The 14,023-nt window shown below is 37.2% G+C and overlaps 1 protein-coding gene across 1 annotated transcript in view; it reads right to left on the bottom strand.

Annotated features, from left to right (window-relative positions):
- Positions 1-13,810: 13,810 nt before the first annotated feature.
- Positions 13,811-14,023, bottom strand: part of ITM2A (integral membrane protein 2A) — a 92,572-nt gene continuing 92,359 nt past the window's right edge. The window contains exon 7 of the mRNA XM_068963190.1: positions 13,811-13,890. Within this exon, the coding sequence (XP_068819291.1) occupies positions 13,811-13,890 (80 nt within the window). The remainder of the gene's footprint in view (positions 13,891-14,023) is intronic.

The following is a 14,023-nucleotide window of genomic DNA, read 5'->3' as shown; positions in this document are numbered from 1 at the left end:
ACTGGGCCCTTTCTGCAGACCAATGCTGCAGCAGGCATTGCAGTTTTTAGTGCATCTCATTGATTTGCTGAGAATACTTCTCAGATGTAATGGTTTAGCCAAGATTCAGAAAACTGTTGTGGATCACAATTGTAGCAGACCACCAAACAGTGACTAGGACCATTTTTTGGTGCGAGCTTAGATTTGGTAAGTGCTTTGGAGCTTCTTCTCAGTCCAAACAGTGAGCTGGTTATCACCTGTTGTTGAATAAAATCCACTTTTCATCACACATGACAATCCGATTGAGAAATTGTTTGTTTTTGTTGCATAGAATAAGAGAAAATGACACGTCAAAATAATCTTTTTTTATTTGCTGTCAGCTCATGAAACACCCACTTATTGAGCTTTTTCAGCTTTCCAATTTACTTCAAATGATGAACAACTGTAGAATGGTTGAGGTTGAGTTCATCGTCAACTTCCCATGTAGTTGTAAGAGGATCAGCTTCAGTGAGCCTCTCAACTGGTTATTGTCAACTTCTGATGACCGGCCAATGCTCTCCTCATTTTCAAAGCTCTTGTGTCTTCTGTAAAACTTCTTGAACCACTGCTGCATTGTAGGCTTGTTAGCAGTTCTTGGGTTAAATGCGCTATTGATGCTGCGAGTTGTCTCCACTGATTTATGATCCATTTTGAACTCAAATAAGGAATTCACTCAAATTTACTTTTTGTCTAGCATCATTTCCCTAGTCTAAAATAAATAAAAAATAAACTGCAAGCAATAAATAATTTGCAAAATAAATCAATCAAGAAATGTGCTTTCAATTGATGTATCAGTTCGGTTCAGTCGCTTAGTCATGTCCAACTCTTTGCAACCCCATGAATCGCAGCACGCCAGGCCTCCCTGTCCATCACCAACTCCCGGAGTTCACTCAGACTCACGTCCATCGAGAAGGTGATGCCATCCAGCCATCTCATCCTGGGTCGTCCCCTTCTCCTCCAGCCCCCAATCCCCCCCAGCATCAGAGTCTTTTCAAATGAGCCAACTCTTCGCATGAGGTGGCCAAAGGACTGAAGTTTCAGCTTTAGCATCATTCCTTCCAAAGAAACCCCAGGGCTGATCTCCTTCAGAATGGACTGGCTGGATCTCCTTGCAGTCCAAGGGACTCTCAAGAGTCTTCTCCAACATCACAGTTCAAAAGCATCAATTCTTCAGTGCTCAGCCTTCTTCACAGTCCAACTCTCACATCCATACATGACCACAGGAAAAACCATAGCCTTGATTAGACGGAACTTAGGCGGCAAAGTAATGTCACTGCTTTTGAATATGCTATCTAGGTTGGTCATGATTTTTCTTCCAAGGTGTAAGTGTCTTTTAATTTCATGGCTTCAATCAATTAATGTATAGCAACCACATTTATTTAAGAATGTACTCCAATATCAAACAACAAATTTCAAAAATGCATAACCACAATTACTTTTGCACCAACCTAATATATAAAAGTCAAATAAATAATATCAAAAATGGAAAGGGAAGTATTAAAATTGATACCACAGAAATACAATGGATTAAAATAAACTACTATGTAAAAATTATATACCAACTAAATGGGCAATGGGACTTCCCTGTAGCTCAGACAGGGAAGAATATGCTTGCAATGCAGGGGACCCAGGTTCATTCCCTGAATATGGAAGAGCCTCTGGAGAAGAGAATGGCAGCTCACTCCAGTATTCTTGCCTGGAGAATCCCATGAACAGAGAAGCCTGGCAGGCTACAGTTCATGGGGTTGCAAAGAATCAAACATGACCGAGCAACTAACACTAATTGGACAACATAGAATATATGGATAAATTCCTAGGTACATACAACTTAACAAGTCATGAATAAATAGAAATAGGAACAGACCAATTACTAGGAAGGAGATTGTATCTATAATTTAAAAATAATTCCCAACAAAAAGAAGTCAAAGATTAGATGGGTTCACTGGTAAATTCTATTAGTGATTTAAATAATAATTAATACAAATCTTTTTCAATCTACTTTAAAAAATTAAAACAGAAAGACATACATTTAAATTCTTATTAGAAAGCTAGCATTAGCCTGATTAAAAAAAAAAAAAAAAATTGGACCGGGACACCAGAAGGTAATGAAATTACAGCCAATATCCTTAATGAATATGCATTCATAAATCCTCAATAAACTTTTCACAAGCCAAATAAATAATGTATTAAAATGATTATATGCCATAATTAAGTGAGATTTTTCAAGGAATGCAGACAGTTCAATATATGCATATCAATAAATGTGGTATACCATGTTCGAAGTGAAAGTTATTCAGTCGTGTCTGATTCTTTGTTATCCCATGGACTATATAGCCCATGGAATTCTCCAGGACAGAATACTAGAATGGATAGTTTTTCCCTTCTCCAGGGGATCTTCCCAACCCAGGGATTGAACCCAGGTCTCCCACATTGCAGGTGGATTCTTTACCAGCTGAGCCACAAGGGAAACCCAAGAATACTGGAGTGGGTAGCCTACCCCTTCTCCAGGGGATCTTCCTGACTCAGGAATCAAACTGGGGTCACTTTCATTTCAGGCAGATTCTGTAACAACTGAGCTATCAGGGAAAATAAAAATGATATGACCAAGGAGAGAACAAGATATCGGAGGAGAAGGTGGATGAGGAGTACATCTCTTCATGGACATCAGGAATACACATTCAGACACAGAAGTGCATGTAGAACACCAGCTGAGAGCAGACAGAAGTACCTGACCAGCAGAAAAGGATATATAGGACCACTCAAAACTCAGTAGGATGAAGGAACTAAGGGGAAAAACAGAAATGTTAGTAGGACTGGACCTGCTTTTGGTGGGTGGCAGAACTGAAGCAGGGGTCTGATCCCCACATAGGGGCAATTGTCTGAGTTAGAGGAGAAACATTTAAGGCTGAGAGTGAAACAGTGAATTGGTGGCAGCCTAAATGGAATGAGAATCAGACAGTCCTTGCAGCAGCCATATATACCTCAAACAGGGACACAGGTCCCCTAGAAGGCACAGAGGCTGGGAGCTGGAGTTTAGGGATTGTGGAGAAATCCCAGGGCAAGGGCTGCTGTTGATGGTGAAGAGACGGATTGAGGGGATGTGAGAGAAAAGATGCCACAATCACCCTAATACCAAAACCAAAGATGCCTCAAAACAGAACACTACAGAATAGGCAGAGCTATGGAGAAAGACTGGCCAAAGAAGCCTTCTGATCGCCAGTGACAAGAAGTTCGAAAAAAGACTCTGATAAGGCCATAACTCCTGTGAAGGAGGCAGTCCATGTCCTTGCACACTTGGTGCAGCCAGGGTCCCCATAAGCCAAGCAACTGTGCCACCTTCATGCTCAACTCTCACTGGGGCAGAGTTGCCATAGGCAAAAAAAGTCTTGCGTCTATATGCACAGGGTTCCTTCAGTCATGTCTGACTCTTTGTGACCTGGTAGACTGGCCTTTCAGGCTTCTCTGTCAGGGAGGGGGGTTCTCCAGGCAAGAATCCTGGGCCGTATTGGCCAATACTGGTTTCCATATCCTTCTAGAGCACTATATTTCCTGCTGCCTTAGCCACCAACTCCGCTGAGTACCTGGCGCTGCCAGAACGCCTGTGACCCAAGCAGCTGCACCACCTCCACATCTGGCCCTCACAGGGGCAGACCTAAGTCCTCCAGGGCAGCCTCAGGAGCAAATCGCAGTAGACAGCCCACATGCAGAGGTGGAAATAAAACTGCAATTGCAATCCAGGCACAGTATGGCTAAGGAAGAAGACCCAAAACCCTCCCGCCAGCTGTAAAAGTTTCAGATTAAATCCACACAATCAACTAGGCGGACTCTGTGTCTATGGAATATATAAAAGATCATTGAGAGCTCCCACAAAAGAAAACACACTAGTTCTGATAGCTGTGGAAACAAGAACACACAGGAGTGGACCAGATTAAAATCTGAGCTACCCTCAGAGCAGGTCTAGAGATCAGCAAAGTGTTAGAGGGCATCCTAGGGAGGTGTGGTGGATTGTGACTCCCAGTGAGGGAAAGGACTCTGACAGCAGTGACTCAAGAAAATAATTTATTATTCTTATATTTTGACTTGTTCTATAGATTCTTTTGGACTTTTTTATTCTTTTTTGCCCCTTTTTTCCTCCCCTCTGTTGTAGTTATTGATTTTATTGGCACCATGAAATGTAATTAAGTTTTTGAGCTTTTTTTTTTTCCTTTTTTTTTTTTTTTTAATTGTTGATATAAACCTCTGCCTCTATGTTGGGCTTGTACAGTTCTGGGGAGTTTTCCCTTTTTACTTGCTTTTCTAGTTTTTAATTTTAATTTTTTAAACCTCTTATTATTATTTTTTTTTACATTTATTCCTTTGTTTGCATTTCCTACTGTTCTTTTCCCCTTGAAGTTAATCTTTAATATATATAAATCTTCTTTATCTACCTCTACTTAGCTTTGCATATCTATTATTTCTTTCTTTTGCTTCTTTCCTTTCCTCTCAACATATTTGTTAGTTTTATTTTCATTGCTTTATTTCCCAATTGGCAATTGGCTTTAGTTTTGTTTTCCAATTGTGCTTTAGTTAGTTTTGTTCTGGTAGACATAATGTTTAGTTCCTTTTGTTTGCTGGGTCAATTTATTGTACTTTATTTTCGTTGGACTGTTTTGATTTTATTTATGGGTGTATATGTATATGTGTATATTCAGTTACAATTATTATTGTTATAAACCTCTGCATCTATGTTGGGCTTTTTCAGTTCTGTCGAGTTTTTGTTTTTTTTTTTTCTATCTTCTTCCATTATTTTTCTTTTCTCTTTTTTAAAATTTTAACTTTTAATTTTTAAACCTATCATATTTTTCTACATTTATTCCCTTTTTTGCATTTCCTACTGTTCTTTCCCACTTTCAGTTAATCTTTAATATATATAAATCTTTTACATTTACCTCTATTTAACTTTGCATGTCTATTCTTTCTTTCTTTTCTTTCTTCTTTCCTCTCAAAATAATTGTTAGTTTTTGTATTAATTGCTTTATTCCCCATGTGGCATCTTGCTTTAGTTTTCTTTTCCAGTTTGTGCTTTATTTAGTATTGTTCTTAACTGGTAAATATATTTTTTTAATTTTCTTTGTTAGCTGGGTCAATCTATTATACTTCACTTTTGTTGGACAGTTTGATTTTGCTTATGTATGTGTATGTATATGTGTATATTCCGTTACTTTAATTATTATTTGCCTGATTTTGTAATTGTCACTTGTCTGGAGTTCATCTTTGGTTTCTCGTTTTGGGATATTTGTTTTAATCTCACTTAATGTCATAACAAACCACTTGTGAAATCTTCATTCCTGACCAGAAATCAAGCCCTGAGCCTTTGGAGTGGGAGCACTCACTCCAAGAATCTAGACTACAAGAGAATTAACCCTAGGGAGTATCAAATACTGAGAACTCACACAAAGGAATCCACTGAAATACAAGACCTGGCATCATCCAACCACCAGTAGCACCCTGAGTAGGATGCCTCATCTAAACAAACAAAAAGAAAATAAAAACCCAATCATCAGCAGACAGTATTACCACCTCACTCAGCCTTGCTCATTAGAGGAGAAACAAACAAACAAACAAACATTCAGCACAAGTCTCACCCTATACGAAGCTTACTCAAACCACTGGACCAAACTTGGGAGGTCAGAAACCAAAAGGAAGAAAGAATTCAACCCTGAAGCCTGGGAAAAGGAGATCTCAAGTACTACAAGTAAAAATAAATAAATACATAATGAAAAGGCAGAGACATACTACACAAATGAAGGAACAAACTAGAAACACAGAAGTTCAAATAAATGAAGAGGAAATAGGCAAACTACCTGAAAAAGTATCCAGAATAATGATTGTAAAGATGATCAAAAACCTCGAAAACAGAATAGAGAAAATGAAAGAATTAATTAACAAACAACTAAAAGAATTAAAGAATAAATATACAGAGACAAACAATACAATTACTGAAATTGTAATTAAAAATACTCTAGAAGGAAACAACAGCAGAATATCTGAAGCAGAAGAATGAATCAGTGACCTGGAAGATAAAATGGTGGAAATCACTTCTGAAAAGCAGAATAAAGCAAAAAGAATGAAAAGAACTGAGGATAGTCTCAGAGACCTCTGGGATAATATCAAATGTGCCAACATTCAAATTATGGGGGTCCCAGAAGAAAACGTGAAAAAGAAAGTGTATGAGAAATTTTTTGAAAAGATTATAGTTGAAAACTTCCCCAAAGTGGAAAAGGAAATAGTCAATCAAGTCCAAGAGGCACAAATAATCCCATACAGGATAAACTCAAGGAGAAACATGCCAAAACACATACTAATCAAACTAACAAAGACTAAACACAAAGAAAGAATATTAAAAGCAGTAAGGGAAAACAACAAGTAACATACAAAGGAAATCCCATATGCTTAACAGCTGATCTTTCAGCAGAAACTCTGCAGGCCAGAAGGGAATGGCAGGATATATTTAAAGTACTGAAAAGGGAAAACCTACAATCAAGATTAGTGTACCTAGCACAGATTTCATTTATAATTGATGGAGAAATCAAAGCTTTTCAGAAAAGGAAAAGTTAAGAGAATTCAGTACCACCAAACCAGCTTTACAACAAATGTTAAAGTGATATATATAGTCAAAACATACAAGAGAAGAAAAAGATCTACAAAATTAAGCCCCAAACAATTAAGAAAATGACAATAGGAACATATATATCAATAATAACTTTAAATATAAACAGATTAAATGCTCCAACCAAAGGACACAGACTGGCTGAGTGGAAAACAAGACCCATATATATGCTGTCTATAAGAAACCCACTTCAGACCTAAAGATACATATAGACTGAAAGTGAGAGGATGGAAAAAGCTATTCCATGATAATGGGAAGAAAACGAAAGCTGGAGTAGCAATCCACATATCAAACAAAACAGACCTTAAAATAAGAAAGATTACAAGAGATAAGAAAGAACATGACATAATGATCAAGGGACCAATCCAAGATAAAGACATAACAATTGTAAATTACTATGCACTCAACTTAGGGGCACCTCAATACATAAGACAAATACTAACAGACATAAAAGGAGAAATTGACAGTAACACAATAATAGTAGGAGACTTTAACACCCTACTCACAGCAATGGACAGATCATCAAAAGAGAAAATTAATAAGGAAACACATGCCTTAAATGAAACATTCTAAAACTAATGGAAAACGAAGAATAAAAAACCCTCAAAATTAGTAAAAGGAAATAAATCATCAAGATCTGAGCAGAAATAAATGAAAGAACCAAAATAAAGATTAATAAAACTAAAAGCTGGTTCTTTGAGAAGATAAGCAAAATTGACAAACCTTTAACCAGACTCAGCAAGAAAAAAAGAGAGAATAATCAAATAAGCAAAATTAGAAATAAAAAAAGAGGTTACAACAAACAATGTGCAAATACAAAGGATTATAAGAGACTATCATGAACAAATATATGGCAATAAAATGGATAACCTGGAAGAAATGGACAGATTCTTAGAAAACTTCAATCTTCCAAGACTGTACCAGGAAGAAATAAAAATTATGAACAACCCAATTACAAGCACTGAAATTGAAGCTGTGGTCAAAAATCCCCCAAAAAACAAAAGCCCAGGACTAGATGACTTCATAGAATTCTATCAAACATTTAAAGAAGAGCTATTATCTATCTTTCTAAACCTCTTTCAAAAAATTGCAGAGGAAGCAAAACTTCCGAACTCATTCTACAAGGCCATCATCACCCTGATACCAAAACCAGACAAAGAAAACACACACAAAAAAAGACTATAGGCCAATATCACTGATGAATACAGATACAAAAATCCTCAACACAATTTTAGTAAACATAATTCAGCGACACACCAAAAAGCTCATACACCATGATCAAGTTGGGTTTATTTCAAGGATGCAAGGATTCTTCATTATATGCAAATCAATCAATGTGATACACCATATAGATGCAGAAAAAGCCTTTGACAAAATTCAGTACCCATTTATGATTTAAAAAAACTCTTCAAAAAATGGGCATAGAAGGAACCTACCTCAACATAGTAAAGGTCATAAATGATAAGCCTACAGCAAACATTATTCTCAATGGTGAAAAACTGAAAACATCCCCCCTAACATCAGAAACAAGACAAGGGTGTCCACTCTCACCACAATTATTCAACATAGATCTGGAAGCCCTAGTTACAGCAATCAGAGAAGAAAACAAAATAAAAAGAATCCAGATTAGAAAAGAAGTAAAGCTCTCACTATTTTCAGATGACATGATACTGTACATAGAAAACCCTAAAGATAGTATCAGAAAATTACTAGAGCTAATCAGTGAACTTAGCAAACTTTCAGAATACAAAATGAATACACAGGAATCATTTTCTAGTGATTTCTAAATGCATATAATATATGCATTTCTATATACTAACAATGAAATATCAGAAAAAAGGAAATTAAGGAATCAATCCCATTCTCCATTGCAACAAAAAGAATTAGGTATCTAGGAAAAAACTTACCCAAGGAGACAAAAGGACTGTACACAGAAAATTATAAGACACTAATGAAAGAAATCAAAGATGATCTAAACTGATGGAGAGATATTCCATATTCCTGGGTAGGAAAAATCAATATTGTGAAAATGATGATACTACCAAACACAATCTACAGATTCATTGTGATTCCTATGAAATTGCCAATGGCATTTTTCACAGAACTAGAACAAAACTTTCACAATTCATATAGAAACACAAAAGACCCCAAATAGCCAAGACAGTTTTGAGAAAGAAGAATGGATCTGAAGGAATCAACCTTCCTGACTTCAGATTATACTACAAAGCTATAGTCATCAAGACTATATGGTACTGGCACAAAAACAGTAATATAGGCCAATGGAACAAGATAGAAAACCCAGAAATAAACTCATGCAACTGTGGGTACCTTAATTTTTACAAAGGAAGCAAGAATATGCAATGGGACAAAGACAGCCTCTTCAATAAATGGTGCTGGGAAAACTGGACAGCTATATCTAAAAGAATGAAATTAAAACACTTCCTAACACCATACACAGAGATCAACTCTAAATGGATTAAGACCTAAAGTTAAGACCAGAAACTATAAAACTCTTAGAGGAAAACATAGGCAGAACACTCTCTGACATAAATCAAAGAAAGAACCTCTATGATCCGCCTCCTAGTGTAATGGAAACAAAAATAAACAAGTGGGACCTGATTAAACTTAAAAAGTTTTGCACAGCAAAAGAAATTGTAAGCAAGGTGAAAAGACAACCCTCAGAATGGGAGAAAATAACAGTAACTGAAAAGACTGACAAACGATTAATTTCCAAAATATACGAGCAACTCATGCAATTCAAAACCAGAAAAACAAACAACCCAATCAAAAAGTGGGTAAAAGACCTAAACAAACATTTCTCCAAAGGAGACATACAGATGGCTAACAAACACATGATGCTCAACATCATTCATTATTACAAAAATGTAAATAAAAACTATAATGAGATATCACCTCACATTGGATAGAATAGCCATCCTCAAAAAGTGTACAAACAATAAATGCTGGAGAGGTTGTGGGGAAAATGGAATGCTCTTGCATGGTTGGTTGGAATGTAAATTGATACAGCCACTATGGAAGATGGTATGGAGCTTCCTTAAAAAAAAAAAAAAAAGAATAAAACCACCATATGACCCAGCAGTCCCACTCCTAGTCATATACCGTGAGGAAACCAAAACTGAAAAAGACAAATGCATCCTGTTGTTCACTGCAGCACTATTTACAATAGCTAGAACATGGAAACAACCTAGATGCCCATTCATAGATGAATGGATAAAGAAGTAGTGGTACATATACACAATGGAATATTACTCAGCCATAAAAAGGAACACATTTGAGTCAGTTCTAATTAGGTGGATGAACCTAGAGCCTACTATACAGAGTGAAGTAAGTCAGAAAGAGAAAGATAAATATTGTATACTAATGTACATTACAGAATCTAGAAAAATGATACTCTAGAACTTATTTCCAGGGCAACAGTGGAGAAACAGACATTGAAAATATACTTATGGACACAGGGAAAGGGGAGGAGAGGGTGAGCTGTATGTTGAGAGTAACATGGAAACTTTCATTACCGTATGTAAAATAGATAGCCAATGAGAATTTGCTGTATGTCTCAGGAAAATCAAACAGGGGCTCTTTATCAACCTAGAGTGGTGGGATGTGGAGGGAAATGGGAAGGAGGTTCAAAAGGGCGGGAACATATATATACCTATGGCTGACTCATGTTGAGATTTGACAGAAAAGATAAAATTCTGTAAAGCAATTATCCTTCAATTAAAAAAAATAAATAGATTTAAAAAAAGAATGTTTGAGATAGCTTCATATCTCCATGCATTAAAGTATACATTTAATCTCCATAGATTAAAGTGAAGGCGAATTATCTTGAGATTGTCACAAAAGCTCTGAAAACCTCACTTCCATTCAGTTCAGTTCAGTTCAGTTCAGTCGCTCAGTCATGTCCGACTCTTTGCGACCCCATGAATCGCAGCACGCCAGGCCTCCCTGTCCATCACCAACTCCCGGAGTTCACTCAGACTCATGTCCATCGAGTCCGTGATGCTATCCAGCCATCTCGTCCTCCGTCGTCCCCTTCTCCTCCTGCCCCCAATCCTTCCCAGCTTCAGAGTCTTTTCCAATGAGTCAACTCTTCGCATGAGGTGGCCAAAGGACTGGAGTTTCAGCTTTAGCATCATTCCTTCCAAAGAAATCCCAGGGCTGATCTCCTTCACACTGGACTGGTTGGATCTCCTTGCAGTCCAAGGGACTCTCAAGAGTCTTCTCCAACACCACAGTTCAAAAGCATCAATTCTTCAGTGCTCTGCCTTCTTCACAGTCCAACTCTCACATCCATACATGACCACTGGAAAAACCATAGCCTTGCTTCCATTACAACATCTTATCTTTGAGAAGCAGGGTTTTCTGCAGTAACAGCAACCAAAACAAGATTACAGAGTAGACTGGACATAAGTAACTCACCTCGTGAGTGTCACTCTCTTCCATCACCCCCAGCTCGTTGCAGGAAAACAAGCTCAGAGTTGTAACTGATTCTGCATTATGGTGAGTAGTGAAATGATGTATAATTATTTCATTATACATCACAATGCAATAACGATAGAAACAAAGTGCACAATAAATGAAATGCACTTCAGTCATCCTGAAATCACCACCTCTCCACCACCAATCCATGGAAAAATTGTATCCTACAAAAACAGTCTCTGGTGCTAAAAAGATTGGGACTGCTGATCTAAAGTAATAGGCCCCTTTGTATGGAGTTTATACTCTTAGAATAGAGATCACAGCATGTGAAGTTATTAAAAGTCATCAACATCTTATCCATGGTGAGTTCTTACTGACCTATTGTAGTTGCATATGATTGCTTACATTTTTATTAAAAAGGAAGTACATTGAAGGTCAGAAATTGCTATAGACTTGAAGGCTCTTAACAAATAATTGAATTTACAAATAAGCCAATTATGGGGCCTTTAGACATGAGTAATTGATATAATATCAAAAAGAGGTTAAACTATGAAATTGTAAAATATAAATGTGTACAGCAGCACTAGTGGTAAAGAACCTGCTTGCCAATGCAGGAGACGTAAGAGATGCAGGTTCAATACCTGGGTCAGGAAGATCCCCTGGAGGAGGGCATGACAACCCACTCCAGTATTCTTGCCTGGAAAATCCCATGGACAGAGAAGCCTGGAAGGCAATGGTTCATAAGGTCACAAAGAGTCGGACATGAGTGAAGCGACTTAGCATACACGGGAGTAAAGACAAAGCTAGGTTCATAATTTTAGAGTTATTGCAGGTATACCAAAGCTTAATAGGTAATGCCAATTGTTCATACTATATGTCCCTCAAATGAGCATTAGTTGAATATGGTAAAATTTATTATAGGTTTCTAGAATTTATATAACCTAAATTCCTTATAGCATTCAGTACTTAAATTGTTTTGTGGATTTCACAATACTGTTATTGGTGAGAAAAAAAGAATCACTGCAATATTGAAAATAACTTCTTTAGGAAAGTTTTTCACATATAAATCAGATCTATTACAGAACACCAAACAGAAATGTAAAGATATAATTTCTAAATTCGGGAAAGTAGCACAAAATGAGAAACAAAATGAAACTTAACAAGGTTGGGCAATTTGGCATGCATTACACAAAAAGGTCAAACAATTTAAATATTTTAAATTTAAAACATTCTCTACTATATGATTAAAGAGTTTACTTAGAAACACACACACATACAAAGGATGAATCATTGTCAGTGTTGTAGCTAACACATTGATGCTGCTTTCAGATATCTAATTCCCATAAATTCAAAAGAAAAAGGTAAGAATTATTTCATTGTCATTTCAAACAACTAGTTCCATTTAGTTCAGTCACTCAGTTGTGTCCGACTCTTTGCGACCCAAGAATCGCAGCACGCCAGGCCTCCCTGTCCATCACCAACTCCCGGAGTTCACTCAGACTCACGTCCATCAAGACAGTGATGCTATCCAGCCATCTCTTCCTCTGCCATCCCCTTCTCCTCCTGCCCCCAATCCCTCCCAGCATCAAAGTCTTTTCCAATGAGTCAACTCTTCGCATGAGGTGGCCAAAGAACTGGAGCTTCAGCTTTAGTATAATTTCTTCCAAAGAAATCCCAGGGCTGATCTCCTTCAGAATGGACTGGCTGGATCTCCTTGCAGTCCAAGGGACTCTCAAGAGTCTTCTCCAACACCACAGTTCAAAAGCACCAATTCTTCAGTGCTCAGCCTTCTTCACAGTCCAACTCTCACATCCATACACGACCACAGGAAAAACCATAGCCTTGACTAGACGGACCTTAGGCGGCAAAGTAATGTCTCTGCTTTTTTTTTTTTTTTTTTTTAACTTTAATTATTATTTTTTTTAATTTTAAAATCTTTAATTCTTACATGTGTTCCCAAACATGAACCCCCCTCCCACCTCCCTCCTCATAACATCTCTGTGGGTCATCCCCATGCACCAGCCCCAAGCATGCTGTATCCTGCTTTTGAATATACCATCTAGGTTGGTCATAATTTTTCTTCTGAGGAGTAAGCGTCGTTTAATGTTATGGCTGCAGTCACCATCTGCAGTGATTATGGAGCCCCCAAAATAAAGTCTAACACTGTTTCCACTGTTTCCCTATCTACTTCCCATGAAGTGATGGGACCAGATGCCATAATCTTCCTTTTTTTGAATGTTGAGCTTTAAGCCAACTTTTTCACTCTCCTCTTTCACTTTCATCAGGAGGCTTTTTAGTTCCTCTTCACTTTCTGCCATAAGGGTGGTGTCTTCTGCATATCTGAGGTTACTGATATTTCTCCCGGCAATCTTGATTCCAGCTTGTGTTTCTTCCAGTCCAGCGTTTCTCATGATGTACTCTGCATAGAAGTCAAATAAGCAGGGTGGCAATATACAGCCTTGACGTACTCCTTTTCCTATTTGAAACCAGTCTGTTGTTCCACTAGTAATGCCTATTAAATTAAAAATTGACAAAAGCTTGAAGTGGTTACTAGGTTTTTTTTTTTTCCTCCCTTTAAAAAATATAAGCCATAGAGTAAATGCATGAATAAATATCTTTAGTATCCCACACACTTTAATGTTGAAGTCATATAGTGAATCTCTGATCCTATTATTAAATATGCTCATTTCTTGTTGACTTTTACTCTTAACAGATCTTGGTCTCAATAAATTCGTTGGTTAAATGTCTAATCTTCCAGCACTTATCAATGGCACGTTTGTTGAAACCTGTGAGGAAATGCACAAAAAAATGGCTTTTTCATTTCTGTGTAAATAAAATATACCTAAATTTGCTCTCTACTTTCCCTATATTCCACCCCTATTCTCTTTCACTGTCTTAATAACATAAGGTGAAGGAGGA

This window comes from Capricornis sumatraensis, chromosome X (assembly GCF_032405125.1).
Source record: "Capricornis sumatraensis isolate serow.1 chromosome X, serow.2, whole genome shotgun sequence".
Taxonomy (NCBI): Eukaryota; Metazoa; Chordata; class Mammalia; order Artiodactyla; family Bovidae; genus Capricornis; species Capricornis sumatraensis.
This window is presented reverse-complemented; position numbering and strand designations above follow the sequence as displayed.